Source organism: Lissotriton vulgaris, chromosome 6, assembly GCF_964263255.1.
Source record: "Lissotriton vulgaris chromosome 6, aLisVul1.2, whole genome shotgun sequence".
Classification (NCBI taxonomy): Eukaryota; Metazoa; Chordata; class Amphibia; order Caudata; family Salamandridae; genus Lissotriton; species Lissotriton vulgaris.
The window spans coordinates 1003299041-1003316027 of record NC_141694.1 but is presented as its reverse complement, the minus strand read 5'-3'; the positions used below and the strand labels follow the sequence as shown (position 1 = coordinate 1003316027).

Genomic DNA, 16987 nt, shown 5'->3' with positions numbered 1-16987 from the left:
GTCAATGGAAAGTTAATGCAGGTGTTCAGGGACAACACCACCACCATGTTGTACTACAGCAAACAGGGCGGTATGGGGAGTGGACCCTTTGTCGAGAGGCTCTTCGTCTCTAGACATGGCTGGAATAGCAGGGCATAACCCTGGTGGTTCAACACCTGGTAGGTTCTTTGAACGCCAGGGCGGACAAACTCAGCCGTCGATGCCTAGCAGATCACAAATGGCGTCTCCAGTTGGAGGTGGCGCAAGGTCTCTTTCAGCAGTGGGGAGAACCTTGGTTAGATTAGTTTGCCTCCGAAGAGAACACACAGTGTCAGCGTGACTGTGTGCTGGAGTTTCCAAGGCAGCTATCGCTCGACAAGACTTTTCGTTGTGAGTGGAGCTCAGACCTTTTGTACGCCTTTCCGCCAATACCACTCCTGCCCAGGGTTCTGAAGAAGATCAGGAGCGACCGGGCCCCAGTCATTCTTGTGGCTCCGGACTGGGCAAGGAGTGTCTGGTATCCAGAGCTTCTGATATTGAGTATCGATCCTCCGATCCGGCTGCCCCTTCGAGAGGATCTTCTGTCGCAAAAGCAGGGGAGGGTCTGCCACATGAACCTGTCAACTCTGCACCTCCATGCGTGGAGATTGACCGGGGACATGTGATAGCTTTTGACCTTCCTTCTGAAGTCTGTAACATTATTCTGGCAGCCAGGCGGCCCTCCACTAAGATGGTGTATGCCTGCCGTTGGCAGAAATGTATATTAAACTGTACAGAAACGTCCATAGACCCTCTTTCTGCTTCTCTTACAACTGTCCTTGTATTCATTCTAACCCTTGCCCAGCAAGCCTCTGCTTTAGGAACTCTCAAGAGTTACCTTTCTGCTCCGTCTGATTTTTTGCGGCTGCCAGACAGCCCCCTCCCTTCAAGTCTCCTGCTGTAAATAGATTTCTAAACGGGCTGGCTCACTTGTTTCCACCCATGCCACAGTGGCACCTTAAGTTGGTCCTTACCTATCTGATGTATGCGCCCTTTGAGCCTTTCCACAATTGTCCCCTCTGGCTGTTGACCATCAAAACAGCCTTCTTAGTGGTGATTACATCTGCCTGGAGAGTGAGTGAGTTGCAGGCATTAACTTGCTCGCCTCCTTAGCTTATTTCCTTTCCAGACATGGTGCTGCTTTTTGCCAGAGCATCCTTGTTGCCAAAGGTTATGACCCCATTCCATCTGGGTCAGTCCATCACTTTGCCCACCTTTTTTTCTCCTTGCATCCCTCTAAGGAAGAGGAGCGTCTCCATCGGCTGCACCCAAAAAGAGCATTTTCATTCTACATTGGCCGCACAAAAGAGTACCGGGTGGATGACTAACTCTTTGTAGGATACGTGGGAGCGGGGAAGGGCAGTGCAGAAAAGGACCATCTCTCACTGGGTCGTTATCTGCATCAAGATCTGTTATGCCGTGGCAAAGAAGCAGCCCCCAGAGAGATTAAATGCCCATTCCACCAGAGGAAAAGCAGCGACTATGGCCTTTTCCTCTGGTTGTCCCAGTCCAAGACATCTGTCAGGCAGCATAGTGGACTTTTTTGCACATGTTCACAAAATATTACTGCCTTGATGGTCAGGTGCGCAGGGACAGACATTTTGTCTGGTCAGACCTGCATGACTTTTTAGTTTAGGTGGTGAGTCCGTAACCCACTGCTGGTATGGTATGGCTCGGGTCTCTGACTCAAAGGTAAGGAATCTGCAGTTATAAGTCTCTATCAGATGAACAAGTTACTTACATTCGGTAACGCATTATCTATTAGAGACTGTATCTATTTACAGATTTCTTACAGCCCAACCCATGCCTCCCCACTTTGCAGACTGATAATGGAGGACTATGGTTGTTTCCCCCCCCTTTCAGGGCCTTAGTTTTGCGAACAACTACATCAGTTACTTTGTGGCTCTGCGCTTCTGGCATGGAAAAAATTATAAGAACTGACATCCACGCACCTGGGTGGCGCCTATATAGGCACCATGATGTCATATCCGATGCTGAACGCTGACAACGTCACGCGTAGCGGTATGGAGCCACCAGACGTCGCGGTGAAGAGGTATTGCTCAGCAAAAGTTTTGGGATCTAGCCTGATGCCTGGGAAATTCAAAGGTATGGAATCTGCTGCTAGATAGTCTCTACCAGATAAGGCATTATCGAAGGTAAGTAACTTGTTCTTTAGCTCTTATTGAGCAATAGTTATTTTAGTTTTTGTGAAGGGAAACATGACTTCTCAAAACAATCCTTAATTAGTTACAGGATGAGGAGCACAGGAGACAGCAGCAGTTAGAAGAAATGCGCCAAAGGGAAGCAGAAGAACGGCAAGCCAGACAAGAAGAAGAACGTAGACGTCAAGAGGAGGAGCGAGTTAAGAGGGAGGCTGAAGACAAGGTTGGGCCTCTAAATATAGTTAATCTTTCATTGTCTTACCTCTGTTTCAAAGAAATTTGGTCACACCCGGACCAAGATGAGCTTTCCTCACTCTTTCTTTAGTATGCTTAGTCAAAAGGAAAGAGCAATGAAACGGGCTATGTTTACCAGAATTTAGCCATGTTGATTTGTCAAGTTTCTCCACTTGCTTTAAATATGATTTAACATTATTGTAACCTGTTTTTGTTAATTTTATATGAAGTAGCAAATGTACACTTTTAAGCCGCATATAAACATATTATATTTGACACATCTTATAAGCCTTTGAGAAGTGTTATTACATTATCTACATTGCCTCCTTGTATGCATATCCTACATATTGTAGCATCAGAGGATACTTGTAGTTTAAAGCTTTAAGTAAACTTCATAGTCATTTTGTCAGCTCACGTTCACTAATTCTTTTTTGGTGCTAGGTTATCAAAGTGTACAGCTAGTTTAGAGTCTGCTAGGGACAAATACATCAATTGAAGAAGTGTTTTTTTTCATGCGTTTCAAAATCCTAAATTGTGGGAGATCAGTCTGAGGTGTAGTGGATATTTGTTCCAAGGTTTTGCACACATTATAAATGTTGGTCTGCAGCATTAGGCACACAAGAAGTGTGGGGAGTGACAATGAAATTGAGGCAAAACAGTTGCAAGGCAATGTATATACTACTTCATGAGAACGTGCTTTTTGAGCAAGGGTAGATGAGGAAGAATGTGCTTGTGCTTCTGAATATTCTTGGAAGCCCAAAGTTGGTGTAAGCTATATTTGAAGATGCGCAAATTAATTCTGGAGTCGGAGACTGACTACTTTTCATGGGTCAACATGTGGAAGTTTTGCAACTTCAATATGTTGCTCCATTGGTGTTCACATTTATCAGTATTCTTGTTTCATTTGATTAAAGGTAATTGACCAAAAATGTTGTGGGCATTAATGGCCACACAACGCAGGAATTCATCGTACGAAGGGGCTTGCATCAAGGGTGTCCTCTCTCACCTGTATTGTTTGTCCTAGCTATAGAGGTCTTGGCGTCAACGGTGCGAGTGAATGCGCAGACGTGGGGCTGGCCCGGAAGTTAGTGTGTGAACAAATGTATCTCACTGTACGCCGATGACATCTTGCCAAATTGTATCACTCTTTGGATAGACTGCGAGATATCTTCCACATATTCGGGTACCGCTCCGGTTTTGCTATAAACTGGGAGAAATCACCACTTTTCCCCATTTGGGGGGTTGGGGGGAGGGGGGGGGGGGGATGCACATGGGGAATTACACTCACCCTGTTGCTGCGGATTGAGATGTTTCAGTTCTAGACGTCTGTCTTCATCTCAATCAATGTCACCGGGTAAGTCGTAAAAAAAACACAAGGAATCTAAGCAGGACTCAGCCATTAACTTTCTTCTGAGAAGGTGAAAGGGCAGCACCATTCGTCTCAAACTTGCTTCTGACGTCAATCAACATCAGAGCCTATCCCGCAGCCTGCTCCGGCAAAACCCGAAATGTATCGAAAAATTCAGTGGTGCCATGCTCCGACTCTTCGAATCCTTGCTGACTCCTTCATGCACGCCTTTGAGCCTCATGGAGTCGAGGGACCCTCCATCTGGAATATCCCCTGCAGTTTCGCCGCCAGTGTCAGTTGGACCTGCCAAGCCCATCACGGGGTCACCTCTGGTTCCAGTTCCGATTTCAGTACCACAGTCCACAATGGTTCCTGAAATTTAGTCACCGACCCCATCAACACTAGGAGACAAGGTTCCTGTTGTGCTCTCTGACTCTGAGTTGGTCCCGGTTCAACCTCAAAGGAGGCTGCACCCAGCCACTGTAAGGGCACCACTTTCTCCACTTAACCTGGTGCGCGAATGCACTTGCCCCATAGCACGGCAGTAATACATAAATATCCTCAAAGGTATGGGTAAAAAGATGAGGCTTATAGACGCTGCAGTCCAGCTTTGCTAATTTGGTTTTCAGCGTGGGCAGTATTAGTCGGTTTGTGCCAATCCTTATCATTATTCATGCACTCTTTCGAGTTGATCTAAATAGAGGTATCCTCATTATCTATTGGACCCACCCAGGGTTTGGGAAACATCGATACAGGCTCATTGTTATAAACATGCTATTTCATTTGCTTTTAATGGGATAAGTGCAGTAGACAGACTCGGTCTGCTGATCTTTTCATCATTGGACCACTTATCTGATAGAGACTACTAGCCGCAGATTCCTTAACGTAGAATTATCCCCAGGCGCGAGACTGGACCCAGAAAACCTTTTTTCTTTCCACAGCAACTATGTGCGGTGGGGGCGGCACCACGGGACTCCGCCCTGACGTAGTCCGCAGGTGTGACGTCAGCGAGGTCACGTAAGCCCCACCCCAGCGCGTCGACATCAGTTTTCTTCTTTTCCGCGTGCCACGCAGATCTGGATTACCTTGCTTGCCTGTTTTCAGGCCTTCCCGCGTTTGGTGGGAACTGTGTGCAATGCCTTCGGGCTTCAAAACCTGTGCTGAGTGTGCGCGTCCGATGTCGGCAATGGACCCTCATCCCATCTGCATGTGGTGTTTGGGCGAACACCACCACTCCAGCGACTGTGATGCCTGCCAGCAGCTCAAGCTCAAGTCCCGGCGGGAGCGCCGGATGAAGCTGCTTTCGGCCCGCCTGTCCAAGTCTGCCTCGTCCCCGAGTCTGTCCCCTGAATGATCCAAGAACTTCCGGTTGCGACGCCGCCCTCCCAGCGGCACCCTGGTCGTTGCTCGCTGGTGGGCAAGTCTGCCATCCTGCCTCTGGGGCCTGGTCCTCGGTTGGCGGAGGGTGCAGGTTCCTCTCGGGACGTGCATCCTAAAACGTCGGCCTATCCGCCGTTCCCCGGTGAGGTGGCGTATAGGGCTCAGATGGAGGCCTATGCTGCGGCTCTGCAGTCCTCCTTGCGCCCCACCCCTCCTCCTGAGACTTCCGCTGTCCCCTCGCCTCGCGCAGGGCCGGCTGTGGAGTCGCCAGCGGATCCCTCCCCGGCGCTGCCAGGTGCGGCTTCAGGAGTGGTTGATGTGGTGGTGAGGTGTGGCACTTCGGGGTTCCCCTCTTCGATCCACGGCGCTCCCCCCTCGCCGCAAAGCCCCACATGGTTCCCAGGGGGTCGGCGGGACTCTGGCCTTGTCCCCGGGTTCCCCTTGGGCCTCTGGACTGTTGGTTGCCTTCCTGGAGGCCGAGCTGGTGCCGCTTTGGTGCCTGCAGCTTTCTTTCCCGGGCCGGATGGTGCCTCAGGTTGAAGTCGGGTCTGGGATCGCCTCTCCCCGTCCCTCTCCACCAGCAGTGGGCCCCTCCGGGGTCGTGCCTGCGTCTGTTTGGCACCGCTCCTGGTCTGCTTCGCCGACCCCGCCCTCTCCTCCTGCACGACCGGTGGTGCTGAAGGTGGATTCGACCCTTCTGGTGGGATTCTGCAGATGGGTCACCCGGTCGAGCCGGTGCCTCCTGACCATTTGCTGGAGGTTCTCCACCAGGGCTCTGGTGGGGGGGAGCCTTTGCTTCCTTTTGATGCTTTGCTGCATGATTCCCTTTTGGGTGCCTGGGGCGCCCTGCTACGGAGGATCGGTGCCTTCGCCGCTGCTTTGGCTCCACATGGGCCCATTTGCCTTTCTTCCCATCCTTCTGCCCAGGGCCCTGTTCTTCAGGCTGCCTTTCCGTCCTTGCCCTCGGTGTTGCTCCCCAATTACAGGAGGCCCGTTGGTTAGACTCTTGGGGGTGAAATGTTTTTGCATCTTCAAGCGTTCAACACGGTCTGTATTTTGGCTAGGGCTACCTCTGCCCTCTGGGATTCCACGGAGTCCCTTCTGCCCTGCATCTCCGGGGACGGTGTGGTGGCGGCCTTGCGGAGCCACGTGCTCAATGGTCGCGAGTTGGCATTGTTTATCTTGCGCTCAGCTCTGGATGTCGCAGACTCTGTTGCCCGTGCTATGGCGTGTTCGGTTGCCCTCCGCCGCCATGCCTGGTTGCGGGGTGGTGTCTTCCCAGAAAATATCCAGGAGCGCTTGGTTGATTTGCCCTTTGACGGAGTCCTGCTGTTTAACCCTCACGCGGATTCTGCAATTCAGCGGCTCCTTGCGGGACTCGGCTCTTCTCCCCCCTCTGAGTTTCGGTGGTCGGTTCTTGTGTGTTCTTTGGGTGGCGTTTATCCTATTGCTCTGTTGGAGCTCTGTCTTTCGTTACCATCTGGTTTTAGTTTAAGTTTGCCTTGGTGGTCTTTTATTGGCCCTTCTGCACATAGGTTGCTGGTATGGCCCTTCAGCCTTGTGTTTTTCTGCCTCCTGAAGTTCTTGTGGCTCCTCTGGTTCGCTGATGTGTGTGGGTTGAGGTTGGAGTGTGCCCTTAAGGTCTTGCTGTTGCCCTCGTTGTGCCTATGACTGCTGGTTCAGCCCTTCACCTTCTTGGTGCGTCTTCTTTTGGCTGCTTGGTAATACGCCTGTGGTTTTGTCTACGGGCCCCTCTTCGTCGTTCCTCTGCTGCGAGGTTTACCCCTAAGAGGTGTCTCACCTGGTTTTATTGGGGATGTGTCATACCCCAGGTGGAATACTGGTTGACTATTATGTAGTCCTCTTTTTAGCCAGGCAGCTGTGACTGCCTTCTGGGGTTCCTTGCGTTCCCTGGTGACCCTGGCGGCCTTTCTTCTTTTTCTTTCTTGGTTTCAAGCTCTTGGTCGACCTTCGGCCTTCCTTTGGTGAAGGTGTGCCTGTGGTTCCCCTTCGGTGCTTGAGGTATCGGGTTGGTGTCGGTTTGCATTGGCGCAGCTCAATCCCTGCCCCCCCCTTTCTGGTACTCGATTCCAGGTCGACCTCTTGGGCTGTTGACCTGGCTCCTCCGGGGTTCTGCCGCTGGGTCGGCTCTTCCTGGGACCTCTTTTCGAGCTCTCCTTCTTTCCTGCTGGAGTGTTGGGCGCCTGTGCCTCCTTCGCACGTCCGTGCCTCTTGCCTCTTTGCCGTTCCTGTCTTGTCTTCTGCCGTGCGGCGCCTCTCTGCTCGCCGTCCTCTCGCTGGAGGTGGGGTTGGCGTTCTCCTGTGGGGGACTCTGCCCTTCTTTTCCCTCTGCCTTTTAGCTTTGGCGTGGGAGGTTCTTCGCTCATCCCTGTGCCTGTGACCCTTATGCCTGGTGGGGCTGGTCCGTTCCTCCTTGCCTCATGATGCATCCTCTGTTGGGGCTCTGTGTTCTGTTGGGCTGGTGGGTTCTTCTTGCAGTCCCTCTTCCCTTCTGGGTATGGCTAGGGTATCTATTCTACGTTAAGGAATCTGCGGCTAGTAGTCTCTATCAGATATACCAGTTACATCGGTAATGGTGTATCTGATAAGAGACGATTCTAGCTGCAGAATCCTTCACGACCCACCCTTCCTCCCTGCTCTGCGAGGTCTCTTTATGCTGGGCCTTCGGAACTTGCCTCCCTTTGGGTGGCTTGGTCGCTACGGGTGCCACTCGCCCTTGGATTGGGCTAGCTTTCGCCTCTTTAGGGTGTCTTTGCTCTCTTGGGTGTCCTGTTTGCTTTCTTTCTGGTGTAGGTGCGCTCTGGTTGGTCTATTGGGGTGGATTCTTGTTTCCTTCTGTGTCCCCTGCTTCTGGGGCTTTCTGCTCCTTAGCAGTCTTCTGGGTTGGAGTTTTCGGGTCTGTGGCTCGGTCCCTGGCCCTTGCGGGGTCTTGGGGTGCCTTGAAGGGATTGTATAAGGTCTTCATGGTCCCTCGTCTGCTTGTGCTTCTTCCCCTTTATTGGTCCCGGATATGGCTGCGGTCTTCCTTCATCTGCTTGCCTTTATTGCAGATATTTTGGGTTTATCTGTACCCTGGGTGGTGTCTTCCCTCCCCTTGTAGGGCTGCCCTTTTTGGACTGCAGGTTGGGTCTTTTCGGTCATGGTGTTCTGCTCTGCAGTGCGTCACTCGCTTTGTGGGCGCTGTTGGGGCACCGTGGACTGCTTGCTTGCTTTTCATTTCTTTCTGCTTCCTTGCACACTGTTTTCATGCTCCCACAGATTTTGTTTGCAGTAGCTCCGCGTGGTTGTGGGGAAAAGTGCTCCGAAGCAAACTGATGTTGGCGTGCTGGAGTGGGGCTTGCGTGACCTCGCTGACATCACACCCGCGGATGACGTCCTGGCGGAGTCCTGTGGTGCTGCCCCCAGTACGCAGAGGTGCTGTGGCAAGTAAAAAGGTTTTCCGGATCCAGCGCCTGGGGATAATTCTAGGTTAAGGAATCTGCGGCTAGAATCGTCTCTACCAGATACACCATTACCAAAGGTAAGCAACTGGTACTTTAAGGGAAACCAACCTGTCTCTTTATTAGGCTTGAAAAAGCCCCAGACCGGAGCGCTCCTCAAGGGGCGAAACACATGTTAGCTGGCTCAATCTCTCAAACACTAGTACCTAAAATAAATTATCATGATTGTAATACAGACTATGATCCTATTTTCTTTATTAGAAACCAGGTATTTATCTATTTGAAAACTGTATGCAGTACTATAAACTGTCTACCCTATCCTTGTCTGCACTCAACCCTGGAAGCTGGATGGTGGCATTTGACATGCAGGATGCGTACATCCATTTGTCGTATGGTGCATACTAAATCAGTAAAACTGTTAATTTGGACAACATAAACATCAAAACTGTGTGCGACTGTCTCCACCCACACCATCAGGATATGTTTGGCCTAAGTCCTGGGTAGCTCACTGTGCACGTCTGGACCTCTAAACCTTACAAGGTGCCAGAGGGCATGTGCAACTTCAGAACATGACAACTCTAACTCCCCAAGGAAATCGTGGAAACAGATCAGTCACTTTCATTAGTAACTCCTGCATGCCCAAAGGGGGACACAAGAAATACTTGAATTGCATTTCATTCATTTATTGAAGCATTCTGAAATACGTGCGCTGCAATGATAAATGGAAGGAAAGGCTTAATCAGCATCACTAGATTTGTAAATAACATGAACAATTCAACCATTGCGCTATTATCTTGATTATAAGCCTACATATATAATCTGATAGAGACATCTAGCTGCAGATTCCTTAACTTAGAATATCCCCAGGCGTCAGACTGGATCCGGAAAACTTTCTGCAGCATCACCTCTGCGCGCCGTGGCGGCGCCGCACAGCTCTGCACTGACGTTGTCCACGGACGTGACATCAGCGGAGCCATATAAGCCCCTCCCGGCGCGCTGACGTCAGTTTTCTTCTTTTCCACATCCTAAAGCGGATCCAGGAAAACCAGCGGTTCCTTAGACTGTTTTTCAGGCATTCTCGACGTCTTCGGCATCACGGAACAGTGTGCGATGCCTTCTGGCTTTAAGGTGTGTGAGACTTGTACGCGCCAAATGTCTGTCACGGATTTGCACGCGATATGTATGTGGTGCCTGGGAGTGCACCACGACTCCAAAGAGTGTGGCGCCTGTCTGCAGATGAAACCAAAGTCCCTAAGGGAGCGTCGTATGAAGCTGCTGGCTGCCCAGATGTCCGGTCCTGCGCCTTCCCGCCACTGTTCTCCCTCTCGGGATCGGGCCCGCTCATGGGGTCGTTCCTGCGGACGTCGTTCGGAGACGGGTGAGCCCAATCATAAGTCACGGAGCTCGTCCTCCCGTAAACGTGAAGCTGGGGCCCGCTGCTCTCGGTCTTTGCCAGGTACAGGCGCCCAGGAGTCGTCTTCCCCCATACCCACCCTTCCTGGCTGTCGGAGCGACAAGGACCCAGATGGAGTCCTATTCAAAGGCTCTCCAGGCTTTCTTTGGCTCACCCCCTCTGCCTGGTGCGCCTTTGGGTCCCACCGAGGATGAAGGCACTTATGTTGGAACTTCGCCGGTGGATTCGTCCTCGGCGCCGGCTGCGTGCATCGACTCCTGTTCCGGAGTCGATACGATGTCGGGACACAGCCCAGAGGGGCATACCAGTCTTCCATCCAGCCCACCCGTCCATCCAGCCCACCCGTCCAGTCGCTGCATAGCCCTGTGCGGCTTCCTGCACTGGAGGTCGAGTCGCCGTCAGCCCGCACTCAGATAGAGTCCCCTGTGGAGGTTCTCGACATCGATGCGACGCTGTCTCTGCGTCGGTCGACGCCGGTGTGAGAAGTTGGCCTGATATATGATGCTCACTAGTTCTAGTGATCACCTTATATCAGTCCAAACAACCCTTATGGTGATTGGTTGTAAGTCAACCTTATAGACCAGCTATCCTAATGGTAGCATGGACAAAGCAGTCTTAGGCTAAACTCTTTTGGCATGTGAAGCCAGCTGTTTTACCACATATAACCCCTTGAACACCAAGTGAAAGGACACCACACAGGTTGTTATGAAAATAAACAATATATTTATTAACCAACATACACCTCTGAACTCTTTATGAGGTCAGAGGGCTAAGCACATGACAATCTCTTATGAAAAATACGTTTAAGTTGCACAAATTACAATGGTGCCCTACGGGCACGACAAACCATATACTAAGTAAGTGGAATGTGAAAGTCGATAAAAGGAATGGAGCTGTCCAGAGGCTGTAGGATCGCTGGGACCACGCAATACTAACTCTTGGTAGGTAATAGGAGGCCCACGGAACGCGTGTGCAGAGTGTGAACTCACACGCGAGATGCGTAACAGTGTCTATGGACAGTACAGTTCAAGAAAAAGGTGAGTACGGACAATCCTGACTAGGTAGAACTAAAACGACTGTGGAACTGGACACTAGGAGAGTCAAGCTACCCTTGAGCACCGAAATGCTCGTGTTACCTCACCCACAGGCTGCGGGTGCATAGGTGCCAAGTCGTGTCGGGTTCCGGCGTTGGAGTCTATGGAGCCTGGAAGAAAAGATGCTGCAGGCGGTCAGGAGGAAGATGTCCGGTGTGATCCAAAGGTGGATCAGTGAAGAGAAGAACCTGAAAGCAGAGGGGACAATGTTCAAAGTCATTAGCCAGTGACTGGAGTGGAACCAGGAGTGGAACCAGATGTCGTCGTCGCGATCAGGTGAGGGCGGACGCTTGTCTCGTGGACCAGGTGGTGTCTTCGACGACCAGGATGGAGGCACGAGCTGTCCCACGCAGGCTCTCGCTGTCGGCGGTGTCGGCTTCGGATTCGGAGTCAACAGGCCTTGGCAAAGGCAACCCACGCAGTGGTTGGAAACGGCGTCTGGAGTGGACCAGGAGGGTCCGGGGTGCTCCTCTTTTGGAAGGGAGCAAGGGCCAGTCTGGAGCAACCCGACCAGCAGTGAAGATTTCGGAGTTCGTCGTCTAGGAGGTCACTAGCCAGCCGGCAAGTGACCAGACAACGCGTCGAGCAGCAAACAGGCAGAAGGGCCCCACGCAGATCTCGTGGATGCTGGAGGGCTGGTCTTCAGTGCAGGAGCAGCTCGGGGTCGGGGCTTCTCAGTCCCCAAAGCACTTGGACAAGGTTACCTCAGAAGTCGTGCTGGAGCGAAGTGCTGCTTCTTTCAAGATGGCCGGTCCCACGTGTCTCGTCGCACCCACGGATCTCAGCTGTGCTGCAGATGTAGGTAGAGGTCGGAGAGGTCTGGGAATCCGGGTCTCGTCGGGCTCTGAAGTCTGGATCCTTGAGGGAAGACGACAAAGGGAAGCCGCTGGACGCTGATGGTGCCTGCATGTGCAGGGTGGACACTCCTTGCCCACAAGGGAGATTTCTTCAGTCTTCTGTGGAGCAGAACGTCGAAGTCCAGAGTTTCTTCTTGTAAAGTTGTTCAGGATAATCTAATTTGGAATGGGACCAGCTCCTACCTTTATCCGGGTAAAGGGGGCTGTACTACGACTAGGTCCCTCCTCTGGGTGGGACCAGGAAGGGGGGTGGTTACACCCCCTATCCTTTGTCCGGTCTTGCGCCAGCTCTGGGGCTGGGGTGCCCCAGGATCTGGTTTAGACCAGTGTATGCACAGGGACACCTTGTGTGCCCCAGGCATGTCTCATTCCTTTAAGCCCTGTCCTACCTAATACACAAAATCCTGTCTGGGGTGGTGCTAGCACCTCCCAAGGCAGGAAACCCTTTGTCCAAGCCTCCATTGCTGGAAGGACTCCCAGCAGCAGGAGGTCAGACTTGTGTCTGTGGTGGCAGCATCCATTTTGTGATGCTGAGGCTCGAGTTCACTTTAACCGGGGTTCACAGTTACATACATGTCGTGTCCCTCTAGAAGGGTGGAATGCTACCCCCGTCGCCCGAATTGGCAAGGGGGTAGTATTCCAATTCGTATGACACCTTACTCAACATGTTTTGATAATGCTATACCAAAGTTGGCAATATCCGCGAGGATTATAATGCACTTAAGAGTATATGGTATAGCGTTATCATTGAAACAGCTAAAGGACTTGGTTCCGAAAGCTGTAGACAGGCTCAGCTCATGCTAGAGCACCATCTCACATAATTCCAAGCACTCTGCCTTCAGGATTGATAAGGCCTGCCATAGGAGTGACTGATAGGAGGATATGTGTCCATTTTAGGGTTAGATATAGGGATACTATATCTAAAGCAAAGGGTGATTACACCACCTTGCCCCAGCTGATTGATCAGACAGTTGTGTCAGATTTGGATGGCCAGCCAGGGGTGGCATAATACATGCTGCAACCCCTGGTAGGCCCTGGGTGCACCTATGCCCTGGGTACCTAAGGTACACTGTACAGGGGCTGATAAGGTGACTCAGTATCCAATTAGATATGTACCTAGAGTACATGGAATCCATTTTACAGAGAGAGCAGTGGGCATGGGGTCCTTAAAAGCAGGGCCCCAGATCAACTAAGTCGAAAAACCAGCAAAACACCAGAAAAAAACGTTGGGGGCAACCATAGTCAGATATCCACCTTCCTACAGCCGGTGCCTACAGCTCCTCTGTTACAGGAGGATTCCCAGGGTCATTTCGGTGCCCCTTGGTCCAGGTGCCTAGCGTTCCAAGGCCTTTGGATCAACGTCAGGCTCCTCCACCTATACTGTCTATTGGATGAGTTAGCCTCCAACCGTCCCCGACTGATGGTTTGTTGTCCCCCAGAATGTCGACAGAGGCTAGTGCGGCTTTCGCAAGGGCTGTTCGCAGGGCTGAGGTTATTCTTCGCTTGCAGCCCCCTGTGGTTTCATTGCCCTGTGATCCTTTACGGGATCTCCTCCACATGGAGCCTATGGACGTGGAGCCTCTGCTGCCCCTTGGTGGGTCTCTGTTTGACATCCTCCTTGGTACCTGGGCATGGCTCTCCTCTGGTGACCCTGTTGATTGGGCCATTGCTTGCCGGCATCGCCCGGCCCCAGACGATCCTGTATGCTTGCCCCTTCACCCTAGAGCTCAGGGTCTGGTTGTCCAGGCGGCTTTCGCCTTGCAGCCTTCTTCCGCCCTGCTGTTGCTACCTCCCACTAGGGACTCTCGGTGGCTGGAGACATGTGGTCGTCACATTTTTGCCTCAGCCAGTGCGGGCATCCGTGCCTTGAACACGTCTTGCGTGTTTGCACTTCCTTCCTTTGCCCTTTGGGTCTTGGTTGAGCTCCTTCTTCCTTCTCTTCCAGAAGGGCCCAGGGTTGACTTGCATTGCCTTCTTCATGATGGCCGGGGATGGCACAATTTTCCCTGTGATCCGCCCTGAACGCGCCTGACTCTGTGGTAGGGCAATGGCCCGGTCGGTTGCTTTGCGCCGCCATACATGGCTGCGCGATAGTCGTTTTCCCGACAATGTTCGGGACGCTCTTCAGGATCTGCCATTCAATGGCGTTGACCTTTTTGACTGTCACGCTGATTGAGCGGTCTCCCGCCTCATGTCTGGTCTCCCGTAATTTTCTGGCCCTTATGGCCTGGCTTTCTCGTCCTTGTGGCCTATCTTTTTCATAAGTTGTATGACTTTGTGTTGCTTTTTCTTCATAGGCAGCGTTGCCTTGTTTGTTTTGGACCCTGTGTTCATGACGTAATACCCAGATGGTCTAGGCGGCTACTCCACCATGTTTGCCTTTGTTCAGTACTGCTGGTCAGCTGGTTTTCCCTTCATTTCAGTCCTCTGTGAGCTTGTCTCAAGAGAAAGCCCCCTTGCCGGGGTTAAGACTTACCCTATGTGGGTTATTTGCTGGCTATTGTGTAGCTGCCTTCCTACAAGGAAGGCTTGGTATGCTCCTGTGGAGTATTCCTCACAGAGGTTCTTATGTGGATCAGCCTGTCCTCTATTTCTGCTGTTATGCCACGCACAGGTTGGCGTCGCTGTATTGCACTTTCAGTTAGGGTTGGGGTCTACAGTTGCCCGTAGTACTTCGAAGCATTGGTAGAGGTTTCCTACCATTAGGCTTCTGCCTCGCCTGCCTTTCACTGGGGTGTTTTTCAGTTTCACTGTGCTCCTCTTTGTCCATGTTGGCTGCTCTTCTTTTCGCCAGCCACTGTCCCTTGGGGCCCCTAGATGTGTTCCGTTCCGGCACAGTTCTTCCATGGCTGACGCCCTGCCATTGTATAGCGCCAGGGCAGAGCCGCTGCGTGGCACACTTCTTCTGTGTTTGCGCATAGTGTGGGTGCACCCTGGTATGTTGGCTATCATGGGGTGCCTGCATTCTTTCTTCCGCTTCTGTGGTGACTGGTTCTACCCTCCACTCTCTGGGATGGGTAATAATTTCTCGTACTTCCGCCCTGTCTGGACTTATCTGAAAGAGACACGTTAGTGATAGATTCCTTACCTTAGAATATCCCCAAATGTCAGACCGGATCTGGAAAAAGATTTCGCTAGCAGTACCTCTGCGCGTCAGTGGGTGGCACGTGCGGCTCCGCGTCCGTCTGTCGTCGTATGCGCCAATATGACGTAAGAGACTACTTAGGCGGCACCCATGCGCGCTGACGTCAGTTCTTTCTATTTCCGCGACAGTAAGCTCAGATCTGGTTAGAACACGTACCTTAGTCACTATTTAACTACCTTTTTGAAACTTTTTGTCTCCTGTAAGTTTTGGTTCACTCTGGTGCACGTAGGGATGCCTGGGTTTAAGTCTTGTGGGGCCTTCTGTCACAATATGTCGATGGCGGACCCCCACAACGTCTGCCTCTACTGCCTGGAGACCAATCACGACTCCCGGTCCTGTCTGGACTGTCGGGCCATGGCCCGACAGCCTTGAGGGAGCTGCACTGGAAGCTGCTGGAGGTTAGGCACTTGTCCCAGCACCGTTCCTGATCCAGGGTCCGCTCCAGAGAACACTCGCGGAGCCACAGTCATAGCTCCTCTGGCTCCAAGTCTTCACCCTCGGATTAGGGTAAGAGACGACACAAAAAGAAGTTGAATAAGCGTTATCGCTCTCCGAATTCCCCCCGTCGGTCCCCGGATGCGGAAGAGGGGGACAGGGGTTATGCCCCTGCGGCTCCTTTGGAGCCCGGGAGTACCGCGGCCTATCCACCTTATCCGGGTCAGTCTGCGACTCCCGCACATGTGCAAGAATTTCTTGCTACCATGGACCGCCTGTTTAGGCCTCAGGCTCCCATTGGCGCGCCCTCAGGCCCCGTGTCAGGATCCTGTCGGCGCCGTCGTTGGTTCCGACCCCAGCGCCACCCTCGGCTCCGCCTCTGGCGCGGCAGTGGGTGCCATTTGTCCTGCCCTTGCCCAGGTTCCAGGACAGTTTTGCTCCTACCTGGGATCCACATTGGGACACGGAGCCGGTTTGGCCCCGACGGGCGTCATTCCCGGCACCGTTCCCAACGCCGTTTGCTCCTTCCCCGGTTCCTGCCGCGGTCTGTACCACATGCGGCAGAGGTGGAGGACGACTGGGAGGGGTCAGAGGACCCTCTTGCTCGTCAGTATGACTCTGAGCAGAACTGGGCGGACAACTTGGAGGATGCCGGCGATCTTGACGTCGCCTCTGACCCGGGATTTGTCTCCCCCGGCCCACCATGGAGGAGGGTGCCTCTTACACGATGGTGCTCCGTAGGGCAGCTGAGGTCCTCCACCTTGATCTCCCTACGGTGGCCCTCAAAACTAATCTCCTCACTGAGGTGCTCCTGACAGCGTCCACTTCGTCGGAGCCCCTGCTGCCGTTTAATGACGCCCTCACTGATGTCTTGTTGGGCACTTGGTCACGGCCGGCCACAGGAGCCCCTGTGGATAAGAACGCCGCCAGGCGTCATTGCCCGGCGCCGGGCGACCCTGCTTTCCCCCCCCCCCCCCCAAGACCTTTAATGCATATTTCAAATTGACACAGCGTAGAGCCTACAACCCAGAGGGCCGGCTGCGGTATATATAGGCACTTAGCGAGAGTCTCAGAATAACACAGCCATTCAGCCAACATCCCGGGGGTTCGGCGGCGTGATAGCAAGGTGTGCATTGAACAGCCAAAGCTGTGTATCGGATAATCTATAGGTCTATGGTATTTCCATTTTAAAACAAACATAACTAAGCAAAGCAGAGGAGCATCAATGTGAACAATTGCAGTCAGCATTCTTTGCCACAGAGCACGCACGGCGCGACAGTAATCATATCCACACTCACCGAGGGATGACCTGCCTGGTCAAATCCATATCCGCCGTTGGGGAAGTATACAATTCGCCCCTATAGGCATTCCATCGACCCCACTTCTTGTCCCAGACCCCGGGACAACCCCTGGTTTTGTAAACTGATTTTTCCGACAGC

The 16987-nt window shown here is 52.4% G+C and overlaps 1 protein-coding gene across 18 annotated transcripts in view; it reads left to right on the top strand.

Annotated features, from left to right (window-relative positions):
- Positions 1 to 16987, top strand: part of AFDN (afadin, adherens junction formation factor) — a 2152715-nt gene that overhangs the window by 1925509 nt on the left and 210219 nt on the right. For all 18 annotated transcript variants that reach the window (XM_086927064.1, XM_086927054.1, XM_086927053.1 and 15 more), the window contains one exon: positions 2266 to 2403. In XM_086927064.1, the coding sequence (XP_086783190.1) occupies positions 2266 to 2403 (138 nt within the window). The remainder of the gene's footprint in view (positions 1 to 2265; positions 2404 to 16987) is intronic.